This window comes from Mixophyes fleayi, chromosome 10 (genome assembly GCF_038048845.1).
Source record: "Mixophyes fleayi isolate aMixFle1 chromosome 10, aMixFle1.hap1, whole genome shotgun sequence".
Classification (NCBI taxonomy): Eukaryota; Metazoa; Chordata; class Amphibia; order Anura; family Limnodynastidae; genus Mixophyes; species Mixophyes fleayi.
The window spans coordinates 5708686-5722722 of NC_134411.1; the positions used below are offsets into that span (position 1 = coordinate 5708686).

General features: G+C 44.4%; 1 protein-coding gene across 1 annotated transcript in view; it reads left to right on the forward strand.

Annotated features, from left to right (window-relative positions):
• LOC142103634 (solute carrier family 22 member 6-A-like) overlaps window positions 1–14037 on the forward strand; it is a 53483-nt gene that overhangs the window by 15612 nt on the left and 23834 nt on the right. Inside the window, exon 4 of the mRNA XM_075187737.1 lies at window positions 429–597. Coding sequence (XP_075043838.1) covers window positions 429–597 — 169 coding nt within the window. The remainder of the gene's footprint in view (window positions 1–428; window positions 598–14037) is intronic.

Genomic DNA, 14037 nt, shown 5'->3' on the forward strand with positions numbered 1-14037 from the left:
GTCGCGGAGGACGAAACAAGAAAGGTTTGCATAAAATCCAACTGCCAAAACAACAATGAGATAAAAAAATAACAACTGACGCGTTTCGTCCTGATATGACTGGGACTTTCTCTATTTGGCATCTGTAAGATTGGAGGTTTTGTTTTGTCCTCCTCTGGATTAACACAATTATATTTATGAGAGATTGAATTTAACCTGTGCTTTTTTTTTTTTAAACCTTTCTATGTAGCTATGTAAATTATAAGTAGGAGGCTGTATGATAATCTGCAAAATATGTGTTACACATCCAAGTGCAAAAGAAATAAATACTATGCAAACATATGTTGTGTGAAGTGACCATACACTGCCTTTATTATGCCTAATTTTAAGTGTGAAAGTAAATACCACCATGCTATTTACATTGTCGATGTGGTGTTTTGTCATTGCAGTTGTAGAGTGGGTTCCAACCAAAGAACGTACCATTACTGGCACCCTGGCAGGATATTCTTACACAGTTGGGCAACTTGTCTTGGCAGGTTTGGCATATGGCATCAGAGACTGGCGATGGCTACAACTGTGTGTCTCCCTTCCATTTGTTATCTACTTCTTCTACTCTTGGCAAGTATTATGTGACTATGCTGCTGATTTATGTACAGTAGAATATTGTCGAGCCATCATGGGGGATATATTCACAGCAAAGCTGTTATAAAATAAACATTGCTTTTGCTGTTTTGTATTCAATTGGTTAATATCACAAATATTTTATTTTTGAACCAACAGCAATATAATATTCCCCATTTAGGACAGAAACTTAGACTCATAATTTGTTCCTGTTACCTCTGAGGTCTTCACAGATGAAGAGCCAAACTGAATTCTGGGAAGGGAGAGACAGCAAGAAGACTAGACACCATCTGTGTTGTCTCGCGTTACTGACTGTCTTTCTGCCATTTCATCTTGGATGTCTTCTCGCCAACTCAAACTCAATTTTTCAAAAACTGAATTAATAATATTCCCACCCAAAAACAGAAGCTTCCTGCCTGACATTTCTATTTCTGTCGATAACATGACCATAAATCCCACCCCGCAAGCTCGTTGCCTAGGTGTAATCTTTGATTCACAACTGTCGTTTATTCCCCACATCAACTCTATATCTAAATCATGTTACATACACCTATAGAACATTTCCAGAATACGCACATATCTGACACAAGACACCGCAAAAACATTAATTCATGCACTCATCATCTCCCGCATCGACTACTGCAATTCCCTCCTTACTGGTCTTCCCAAAGTCAGACTTGAACCTCTACAATCTATTTTGCACGCAGCGGCTAGACTGATTTTCCTTACAAACCGTTATTCCTCTGCTGAGCCACTCTGTCAGTCTCTACATTGGCTGCCTGTATTTCAACGAATCCAATATAAAATTCTTCTACTAACATTCAAGGCCATCAACAAAATTGCACCGACATACATTTCCTCACTTGTCTCGAAATATCTCCCTACTCGACACCTCCGTTCTGCACAAGATCTACGTCTCTCCTCCACTCTCATCACATCCTCCCATTCTCGGTTACAGGATTTTTTCCTGGCTGCACCTACTTTGTGGAATTCCCTCCCACGCACAGTAAGCCTTTCCTCTAGTCTTCAAACCTTCAAGCGTTCACTGAAAACCCACCTCTTCAGACAAGGTTATGATATTCCTCAACCATCATTTAATTTTCCTAGATTACCCTATTACCATCCTCTACACTGCTAACGCAAGACAACAACCTTCTGACCAACATTGCAACACACATAGCCCACTCAGTACTTTTACCTTTGTAGTCTGGCTGGTCCATTGTGCAATATGATGTAGCACATGCCCTTGTGTTTCTAACTCCCATTGTCCTATAGATTGTAAGCTTTCGAGCAGGGTTCTCTTACCTCTCTGTCTGTATGTATTACTCAGTATTGTCTTATTAATGTTTGTTCCCAATTGTAAAGTGCTACGGAATTTGCTGGCGCTATATAAATAAATGTTGATGATGATGATGATGACCTCTACATTACAAAAGAGGAGATACAAAAAAAAAAAAAAATTCTAATTACATTCTCAAATCTGTTCTGTTTTGCAAGCACATTTGAATTTACCTAAACAATTTTGTATAATTACACATAAACAATTTGTTGTTTTCTGATGTGTAGCAACAATTATTTATTATTATTATTGTAGTACAGTGTTAGCCAGAAAAATCTATGTGATGTTAAATACTTTTGTGTCAAAAAAGACAAAAGGTATTATAGGAGTGATACCTTTATGGGCTAATCAAAAAAATGATTATATTTGCTAGCTTTCAGAGCACAGAGGCCTCTTCATCAGGCAGTTTACAAATGAATGACTGAAGAAAAGGCACAACATTTCAGAGCTGTTACATCAAGAAATTTGTACGGGGGTGGGGGATACATCATTAAGATAAGCTAAAGTAATAAAACGAAGGTTTTCGTTATGGATGGAAGAGTAAAAGTCCTAGGAGTTCAGAGATCTGGGGGTAAATGTATCAAGGTCCGATTTTGCAAATCCAGCGATTTTATCGTGAGAGTTGAAACTCGCAGATGTATGAAGCTGAGACTTTATGCAAAATTGCCAGAGTTGTGCTTCAGTCAAAATCGCTATTTGCAAAATCGCCAGAGATCAAACTCCCGACTGTTTGCCACTGCAGCTATACAACTCTATAATGTATGAAGCTGCGAGTAAGCAAACTCGGGAGAGTTTGCTTGAAAACACGCCAGATACAACACGCTGCTTGCTAGTAAAAATGGTAAAGAATACAAGAAAGTAAAAGAAAAAAAAGCTTGAGGTTCCCCTTCTATTCCAGCTTAACCCTAGTGCTGCCTGACTACTGCTGGTCCCGTGAAAATCGGGGAAAATTTTTGTGTGGGGTCCCCCTGATTTTCCTTTACCAGCACTAGGCAAACCAGCCAGGGTTGGCGGCACTATAGTACTGGGACACGCAGCAGGGGTCACCCTGCCATAATGACTAACCAACCCTAGACTGTTCAGCCCTGGGCTGGATTCCCTAGGGAGTGGGGTCCGCCGAAAAAATTGAGTGCCCCCCCCAGAAGCCCCCAGCCCAGTGCTGATAGCACTAGGGCTCTCCCTACTACCCCTGGGCTGTGGGTAGTAGGGTAATACCGGCGATAAAGTGTAAAAATAACAAACAGATGCCATTTTGCTTTGTGGAACTACAAGTCCCAGCCAGCCAGGTTGCCCAATATAGTGTGGCCATGCATACCAATGGCAGCCAGGGCATGTTGGCACTTGGAGAACCACAAGTGCCAACATGCCCTGACATCCCTGGCTGGCTGGGACCTGTAGTTCCACAAAAAAAATGTTTAAAAAACCACAACACCCTTGTAAACACCACACATATTTAATAAAAATAAAAAACCCACAATAAACACAGTAACCACCCTCATTTACACCACATATATTTATTAAAAATAATAAAACTCCAAATACTCACCAAAGAAGTCTTCTTTCTGTACCAATTGGCCGCCTTGCACCAGTCCCACAGTATTTGTACCTTCCAAAAGTCCTGGCTTGTAAATGTCCAAAATAAATTATAGATCCAATTGTCTGGCTTGCCCCAGTCCCACATTATTTGTACCATCCAAAAGTTCTGGCTTGAAAAATCTCTTCTTGCCTTCGCCCAGGAGGGGCCCCTTGTTGCTAGAAGTCTTCTTTTCTTCGGCCAGAAGGGCCCCATATTTGTACATCCCTGAATCTTTAGACTTGCTTGAAGAAAAACAAAAAAAGCTGGAGCCGCCGCAAACACCTCCTACCTAGTAGGAGGTCCGTTACGCAATGAACGTACGTTCATTGCGCAAGGTCTATGTACTGTATTAGGTGATTTTCCCACGCTATTGGGGAAATCACCTAATACCGTAAATAGAACTTACGCAAGTTGCGTAGCACATACGCAATTAAGTACGCTACTTGCGTAAGCTCTATTTACAGCAAATCACCAGAGATGACCAGCGATTTTGAAGATCAGTGTCAAAATCGCAGCTTGATACATTTCAGTTTTTTTTCACTAAAAACGTGGGTTAACACCCGCGATTTTCCGCAATTTTAATACGCTGTCAAAATCGGACCTTGATACATTTACCCCCTGGAGTTAATCTGCTGTGGGGTGTGAAGTGTGTCCACTGTTGGACTGGGGCATGAAGGGGCCACCGGGGGACTGCAACACTAGGGGCCCACCAGAGGGGGTGTGGCCAGCCATCACAGAGGTGAGACCAGACACTAGAGGGGGAGTGGTCAGGCCACAAAGGACAGCTAGCACCATAGTGTAGTATATAAAGAATGCAGTATGTGTATAAAGAGTACACAGTCTTGACCTGCACCTTAGATTGGGCAGAACAGTCACCAAAAATCGGGATTATCCCACTTGATCAGGCTTGGTTAACCTGTGGCACTCCAGGTGTTGTGAAACTACAAGCCTCAGCTTGCTTTGCCAATATATAGCAGCCTATTGAAGGGTATGCTGGGACTTTTAGTTTTACAAAACCTGGAGTGTCACAGGTTAGCCAAGCCTGCACTAGACTCAGAACATTTGACAGACTGTCCTACCTGTTCTTGTCACTTTTACCACCTATGGCTGCTGGTTTCTTTAGTTGCAGCTTGTCTGGATCCTGGAATGTTGAAGGCACTATTTGGAAAAAATAATGGGTACATTTAGAAAATTTCAACCAGCCCCGACGTTAAATCAATTGGACCCACAAATAATACTTAGAACTTCCTCCAGCCCCAACATAAAAGTAATAGTATTCCCATTTAATTAACCTATTTCCCTCCCTCCATACAGCGCCTGCAATAAATTAATCACATTTACGTATAATAAATATACCTATTTCCCGCAACCGTCACTGCCATTAAATAATTCATATTCACATTCAATAAATATACCTCATGCTCCTCAAACTCAGCCCCGCATTCAATTAATAGCACCCAAACCACCCCATCTTAAATTAATAGTCCCCACTATAAAATTAAATTGCCCCATCTTTACCCTACAAAGAAAATAGCACCCATTATTTAGCCACCCACTACCACACACACATTACATTGCCACAAGCCCGTTGTGCCATCACACACACATTACTGCGCTCCTTCATCACCATGCTGTGCCTCCTTATGATCACACTGCGCCCTCCATGTTGCTTTTGCTCCCCCCTTCTCCTGGCCCCCCTTTATCACACTGTGTCATGCTTCTTTTGCTCCCCCCCCTTCTCGGGCACCCCTTCATCACCCTGTGCCTTGCTCCTTTTGTTCCCTCCTTCTCCTGGCCCCCTTCACACTCTGCCATGCTGTCTGTGCTCCCCCTTCAGTTTGCCTTGCTCCCCCTTCTCTGCCATGCTCCTCCTTCTCTCTGCCATTCTCCCCCTTCACTCTGCCATGCTCCCCCTTCACTCTGCCATGCTCCCCCTTCTCTGCCATGCTCCTCCTTCTCTGTGCCATGTTCCCCTCTTCACTCTGCCATGCTCCCACTTCTCTCTGCCATGCTCCCCCTTCACTCTGCCATGCTCCCCCTTCTCGCTGCCATGTTCCCCTTCTCTGTGCCATGCTCCCCCTTCTCTGTACATGCTCCCCCTTCTCTCTGCCATGCTCCCCCTTCTCTGCCATGCTCCTCCTTCTCTGTGCCATGATCCTCCCTTCTCTCTGCCATGCTCCCCCTTCACTCTGCCATGCTCCCCCTTCTGTGCCATGTTCCTCCTTCTCTGTGCCATGCTCCCCTCTTCACTCTGCCATGCTCCCTCTTCTCTGCCATGCTCCCCCTTCTCGCTGCCATGCTCCCCCTTCACTCTGCCATGCTCCTCATTCTCGCTGCCATGATCCCCTTCTCTGTGCCATGCTATCCCTTCTCTGTACATGCTCCCCCTTCTCTCTGCCATGCTCCCCCTTCTCTTTACCATGCTCCATCTTCTCTGCCATGTTCCCACTTCTCTCTGCCATGCTCCCACTTCTCTCTGCCATGCTCCCACTTCTCGCTGCCATGCTCCCCCTTCTCTGTGCCATGCTCCCCTTTCTCTGTACATGCTCCCCTTTCTCTGTACATGCTCCCCCTTCTCTCTACCATGCTCCACCTTCTGTGCCATGCTCCTCCTTCTGTGCCATGCTCCCCCTTCTCTCTGCCATGCTCCCACTTCTCGCTGCCATGCTCCCCCTTCTCTCTGCCATACTTTCCTTTCTCTGTACATGCTCCCCCTTCTCTCTGCCATGCTCCCCCTTCTCTCTACCATGCCTCTCCTTCTGTGCCATGCTCCTCCTTCTGTGCCATGCTCCCCCTTCACTCTGCCATGCTTCCCTATCACTTACCTTTTCTATCTGCTTCTTCCTTTTCTTCTCTTCTGTCTTGCTGGTGCTCCTCACTGAATGTCGGGCGTGATGATGTCACGCCCGACATTCAGTGCAAACGAAGCCGGTGTGTCCATGTGTCCGTGTAGTGGGTCATAAATCCAGGTGTAACATTGAGTCCTTGAGTTAATGACTGGAATGTTCTTATCAGTTTGAATTCAAATATGTTTCTCCCTGTAATTTTTTAAAAAAATTCCTTTTAGTATTAAGACTTATAAATCTGTCATATTGTGTCCTGGTCCAGAGAAGTGTTTACCCATGGGGGTGTCCAGAGACTTCCTTATTGTCTGTCTGTGTAGATTGATCCTGGATTGCAGTTTCTGCTTGGTCTCTCCAATGTATATTCACTCAGGGCACCTTGTACACTGTTTCATGTACACCACATTGGAGGATGTTCATGAGAATGTGTTAGTTATTTTATAGTCCCGTTGTGTGTTGGGTATGTTGACTGTGTTTGTTGGTAGGACATGGGTGGAGGTTTTGCATTTTTTGTTTTTTGCAAGGCAAGGTGCCAGTCTCTGGTGGTGATAAGAGGGCACTTATAACGAGGAGATTTCAGAAGTTTGGAGGCTGTTTATATGAAAGGAGAGGTAAATCTGGGAATATTTCCTTCAGTATATTGTCTTTCTGAAATATGGGTTGAAGGTCAGCAGCAATTTTCCCCAATATGTTCATGTGGGGATTGTAAGTGACCACTAGGTGCACCTGCTGTTAACCTCCTTCTGTTTGTAATCCAGGAGGCTACTCCTTGGGATCCTTGTGGCTCTGTGGATCTGCTCATCTATAACTGTTGGATGGTATCCTTGTAGGAATGTACTCCTCAGTGATAGCAGGTGTTGTTTGCTGTCTTCACTGTTTGAACAAATCTGAATGTATCTCAGAGCTTGGCTGTAAATGATGGACTTCTTTATGTGTCCTGGTTGAAAGCTGTTCCATCTCAGATATGCTGGGCGGCCTGTAGGTTTATGATTGACTGATGTTTGTATAGTATTGTTTTTATTGGGTCATGTCCAGGAAATGTATCTGAGATCGTAAGTAGTTAAGAGTGAGTCTAATGGTTGGGTGAAATTTGTGGAAGTTTTTATGGAAAGTCAGCAGCTAATCTTCAGAGCCCGTCCAGATTAGTAGCAAATCATCAATATAACGGAAGTATGGTACAGGTTTTATTGTGCAAGTTGATAACAATTCCTTCTCTAGTTTAGCCATGAAAAGATTAGCATACTGAGATGACATCTTACTACCCATGGCACTTCCCATACACTGCAGGTATATGTCTTTCCCAAAAGAAAAGTAATTATGATTGAGTACGAACCTAATCAGCTGTAGGGTCGGCATGCGGCTATGCCATCCTCGTGGGGGATGTTAGAGTATAGAGACTTCACATCCATAGTTGCCAGTATTGAGCCTTCTGGTAGTGGACCCAGGACTGAAAGTTTTCAGAGAATGTCTGTGGTATCCTGGATATAGCTGGGTGTTCGTCTCACCAAAGGTTTTAGAACATTCTCTATCCAGCCAGAAATATTTTCCGTTAAGGTCCCAATACCAGAAATTATTGGTCTCCCTAGATTGCCTTCTTTATGTATTTTAGGTAACGTGTAGAAGGTACCCATTTTGGGATTGTCTGGTATAAGGTCCAGTAGAGAGGATGATCCAGGGTTGAAACCATTAATGATCTTTATAAGTTCTTCTGTGTATTGTTTGGTGGGGTCTTCCATAATCAGAGTGTAGTATTTTTTATCCGAGAGCTGTCTGTGTGCTTCCTGAATGTAATATGATGTGTTAATAATCACTACAGCTCCTCCTTTGTCTGCTGGTTTAATGATGATATTGTTGTTAGATTTTAATTATTTCATAGTATCTGTATCCTGAAAAAGGCCTGAATGTTTTTCTGTTGGTAAATGTCTGCAAGAAGGGTGAAAAAAATCTACAGTTGAGTCTCCTTTCTATTTAAAAATTGATTGATATTGGTAGGCAAACTCTCACTGTTTTCTGTAGTTGATTTGTGCTCATGCACTTAAGATGGCCACACATAGGCTGCTGGATCAATATTTACATTGGCCACACATATAAATAGTCGCATTCGATGAGATCTGTCTAGTCTCCTACATAGGCTAAATAGCTATTTCACTTGCAGAATCAATGGGTCAGTATGATTGGAATAGGATGGCACACAGGTTAATAGTACATAAACAAGCACTGGCCCACTGGACACCACATAAAAGGTCAGATGCTGTACGCACCTGATCAGGATTGGTGGTCTTTTTGGGCAGATACATGCTGATGTTTTTGGCCATTTAGTTTTAAAACGGGGTCATTACCCATTAAAATTGCAACATACATGGGCACTTTAAAACTCAGATTTGTATAGCACATATAGCAGTAAACACTACTCCTAATTAGATAAAGCAATTCTCAGTCCTGCAGTCATGAAGTGCCCATTATCTCTATACTTTTATAGCTTGGAGGTGCCAAAATTTGATAGGTATTGGGCTATTTGAATACTATTCATATAGCCTGTATAAATTATTATTATTATTATTATTTATTTATAAGGAGCCACAGATTTCATAGCGCCGGATACAGAAGCAAGTAACAAATAGATGAGGTAATACATGTAAGTAGCACAGATGAGTGTGAGTAATGCTATGGGGACTCACACAAAGTGCTGCAAAAGAGGTGACAGGATGTACGAGGGACAATAGACAGGCGTGGGACAGGTAGAGAGGACCCTGGCCATGAGGGCTTACATTCTAAAGGGATGTAACAGCAGATGTGCTGAAGGCGAGCATGGGAGGAGGTAATGAGAGGTGAATTGAGGTGGAGGGCAGAGGTGTAGCAGAGTGGCCGGGTAGTATGTACCTTGAGACAAGGTAAGAGATGTAAGGGGGAGAAGTGTTGGTAAGGACTTTGTAAGTGAGGGTAAGGAGTTTGAACTGAATTCTGAGATGAATATGGAGCCAATGAAGGGATTTATGCAGAGGAGAAGTGGAAGTGGTGCGGTGGGAGAGGAAGATGAGCCTAGCCGCAGCATTCTGTATGGATTGAAGATCAGAAATGCGCAAGCGTGGAAGGCCAGTGAGAAGGAGGTTGCAATAGTCTAGACGAGAAATTATGAGCGAATGGATCAGGATTATGGTTGCTTTCTGAGAGAGTAAGGAGACAGATTTTCGTAATTTTATGGAGGCAGAAGTGTCAGGATTTGGTGAGGGACTGGATATGAGGGGTAAGTCAAGGGTGACTCCAAGGCAGCGGGCTTGGGTGACAGGAGAAAGGGTGATGTTTTCAACCAAGAGGGAAGTATTGGGAGGGCTAGCAACATTGGCAGGAGGAAAGATGATGAGCTCGGATTTGGAGATGTTGAGTTTCAGGCAGCGCTGTGACTTCCAGGTAGTTACGGCAGAAAGACAGATAGATACCTGTGTTAGGACGGGGGTGAGAGGTCAGGGGAGGAATGATAGATTTGCGTGTCATAGAGGTGGTATTGGAGGCCAAATAATTGAATGAGTTCACCAAGAGATGTGATGTGGAGAGAGAAGAGCAGAGGACCAAGGACAGAGTCTTGTGGGACTCCAATAGAATGGGGAAGAGGGGATGGGGAGAGTCAGAAGCAGACACGCTAAAAGAGCGGCCAGAGAGTTAGGAGGCAAACTAGTACAGACCTGTTTCGCAAATACCTAGGGAGTGAAGGGTGGTGAGGAGTAGAGAACGATCTATGGTGTCAGAAGCAGAGAGAGAGGTTGAGGAGTATGAGAAGGGAGAAGTGACCTTTGGACTTAGCTGAGAGTAAGCCATGTGTTACTTTAGTGAGGGCAGTTTCAGTTGAGTGAAGTGGACGGAAGCCAGACTGGAGAGGGTCAAAAAGAGTTTGGTAAGAGAGAAAGTGGGTCAATCGATTAAAGACTAGTCGTTTGAGAATTTTAGAAGCAAAGGAAAGCAGAGATACATGGCGATAGTTGGAGTGAGAGGATGGGTCAAGGGAAGGTTTCTTGAGAATAGGAGAGATGAGAGCATGCTTGAAAGCAGAGGGGAAGACACCAGTGGAGAGGTTAAAGAGGTGAGCAAGGTGACAACAAGCATTGGGAGAGAGCAGAGGAACTTGCAGGGGACAGGATCGAGAGGACAGGTTGTAGAAGAAGAGGAGGAGAGAAGAGAGAGGATCTCATTCACAGTTACAGGAGGGTAGGAGCCAAGGCTGGCAGAGTGAGTTATAGAGAGGACAGGTGGGGGGAGGCAAGTATGACGAGAACAGATATCATTGTGGATAGAGTCAGTTTTGTTTTTGATGTAGGTGGCAAAGTCAAGAGCGGTGATGGACGAGGGGGGAGGAGGTGGGGGGGACACACTAGAGAATTAATGGTAGCAAAGAGGCGACAGGGTTTATTGGACAGGGAGGAGATAAGGGATGTGAACTAGGGTTGCTTGGCAAGAGAGAGGGCAGAATAGTAGGAAGAAAGGATGAGTTTAAAATAAGTGAAGTCAGCAACCGAGCAATATTTTCTCCATTGTTAATCAGAGGAGCGCGAGCACTTTTGAAGGAGACAAGTAAGAGGGGAGTGCCACGGTTGGGGTTTGGATTAGCAGGGATGAAAGGGGGGGGGGGCTGGGGCTGCAATGTCAAGGTCAACAGAGAGTGAAGAGTTGTAAAGAGTGACAGCCAGCAGCATTTGGGCATGATTAGGAAGAAATGGGAGTGAGGAGGGGTTCGAGGGAGGATGCAAAAATGATGGGGTCGATGCTGTTGATGGGAAGCAGTGTGCAAGCGACTTTGGGTGGGAGAAGTGGGGCAAGAGGTAAAGTGAAGGTAAAGGAAAGGAGATTGTGGTCAGAGAGGGGGGTAGACAGAATTGGAGAAGTAGTAGATGTCACAGAGATGGGAAAACACCAGGGAGTGACCATCACGGTGGGTGGCAGAAGTTGTCCATTGGGAGAGGCCATGGGAGGAAGTGAGAGTGAGGAATTTAGAGGCAGCAGTAGTAATAGAAGAGTGGGTAGGGAAGTTAAAATCCCCAATGATAATAGTGGGAAGATCAGAAGAGAGCAAATGGGATAGCCAGGTGGCAAAGTTATCAAGAAATTGAGGGGAAGGGCCAGGGGGACAATAGATGACCGCAACATGAAGGTGGAGAGGGGAGAAGAGGCAGATGGTGTGAACTTCAAAGGAGGAGAAGGAGAGGGTGGGTTCAGGGGGAATAACACTGAAGGTGTAGCCAGGAGACAGTAGGACACCTACACCGCCTCCTTGGCGGTCTCCAGGACTAGGAGTGTGGAAGAAGCAGAGACCCCTGTGGGAGAGTGCAGCAGGGTAAGCAGTATCAGGGGTGGATATCCAAGTTTCTGTAAGGGCCAGGAGACCAAAGGAATGGGAGAGGAAGAGGTCATGAAAGGGAGTGAGGTTGTTGCAGACAGATCTTGCATTCCAGCATGCACAAGACAGGGGAAGATGAGTAAGAGGAAAGAATAAGGGTGGCGGGGTTGGATGTTTGGTGGGGACAGGATGATATGTGGTGGAGGGGAGAGCGACAGGGAAAAGAGGGGATAGGCTTGGGTCTGTAGTATGGAGTAGTGATGTGGGGAGCCATTACGGGGAGTGGGTGGAAGTGTTGAATGGAGAGTAATAAGGTACAGGAAATGTAGTAATTGAGACCTTGCTGAGTCATGAAATAGTAGAGAAAAAATTGCATGGAAATGACATATGAGAATATGACAGAAGGAAAGGACAGTGAGAGGTTACAAGTGAGGTGAGGAAAAGGTGAGAACACGACAGGTGAGTAAAGTGAGAGATTGCAGAGGTAGTAGGAGAGTGAATAGGAAGTTGGAAAAGGATCAAGGGAATGAGGAGTAGTAAGAACAGTAGAGATAAGGGATAGGTGAGTAAAAAATAGTTAGACAAGACAGTGACATAAGGCAGGAGTGGAGAGGGATTATATAACATTAGCCATAATGGAAGGTGCACTGATGTGGCTGTGCCCTACTGTGGGGCTGTGCCCCCTACCTATCTCTAGGATGAGCCCCCTACTTGAACTATAGGCCTAATACCCGCTAATAACCTACAATAGCCGCCCCTAATTGCGGCTCAGGCCTTGTGCTGGGGGAAAAGATGGCTGCTAGTGGCTTGAACAAGAATGCAGGCACGGGCTCGGGAGAGGTGGTGCCACAGGGGCCTTACCTGTTCCAGGGACACTTCCGGCTACCTCTGCGTAGGTCCTCTTCTGGCCTTCCAGGGACGGCCGCCGGAAATCCTCTCTTCTCTCCGCGGTCGGGTCTTCAATAGACAGAGTAGCTCTCAGCCCTGACAAGGGCTCTCTGTCTTTGCCACCGGCCGGTCTTCTCACTTGATCCGCCACGGTTCCACGAGATCTGGTCTCCTCGAGCTCCGTCGTCGACTGCACACCCGGGTGCCGACGCGGGCGTCTTAAATAGACGCCGGCGCCTGATGACATCAGCTTGCCGCCGCTCCACCACGCTCTCCCGAGCCAGGATAGGTTTGCGGCGACGCCACTGTTTAACGGGCTGGACTGGCTCCCCAACCCGGCAACCGTTCCCACATATACAGGCAGTGCACAATGCAAGTGGTGGAGGAAATCAGAGCTCACAGATGATTGTTGAATGTTGTCCTCATGTAGCTGTGTTTCCATGTAGAAAATTCTCCTTTTGTTCAACTCTTGTGTAACTTTTACTATGCTATCTATATTTGCTAATACACTTGTAAAAATCCTCACTTAGAAGAAATCCTTACTTGCTAAAACAGCCTAACAGGTTTACACAGCCTATGACTGCTAGTTAAATATGATCACAGAGCCATGTGATCACTTGAGGTAAGCCCCACTAATCACACACACTACAAAGAAAGTAATAGAATTCTTAAACAAACTAATAGTTAGAGGGTAAGCATACCATATATCTATTAGACAATTTTGCACATCTGATCCTTTACAGATAGCTGGTGCAGTGACTGTGTCAAATATTTACCATATATCTAATAGACAAATAAATCATCTTAAATCATCTTGATTCCAAACTTTAAATCTGCATTCTAGGCTGGTAACATTATATACTTGCCAATAATAAATTATATAAGCATTATAGAATTATTATTTATTTACAAGAAAGCTATAGCCCAATTACTTATAGCTCAAGATTTTCCGTCTTTCACTTAGTGGACTGAGGACTTGATTTAGAGTTGAGTGTAAGTCTACTTGCACCTTGTAAAAATATGACTTGCTTGAATTTATTGCACTGCGCATGCAGAAAACATCCATATTTTAAGTTAAGAATATTTTATATATAAGCCCACTTGCACTTGAAGAGGGAAGGGGGACAGTGGTGTTCATGTGTAAGTTCATAACAGTAGGGTCATGGAGACACAATCATGTGCCTGAGAGATGCGTTCAATTTTAACTCAAACACACATTTTAGAAGGAGTGCATCCCAAAGGCCTGGTGAAAAATTTCCGAGCTGATGATTATGATGTCCACATTATTTAAAGATGTATCTCTACGCTAGATTTAAAGTTCCACATATCTTAAGTTAAAATACAGCTGCAGAATAGAAGTGTATTGACACACATGTTTGCAAAATTTTACATTTAACTCTAAATCAGGCCCTAAAAGTGTAAATCAGATTGTCAAACTTGAAAGTGGATTTTCCTACATATATAT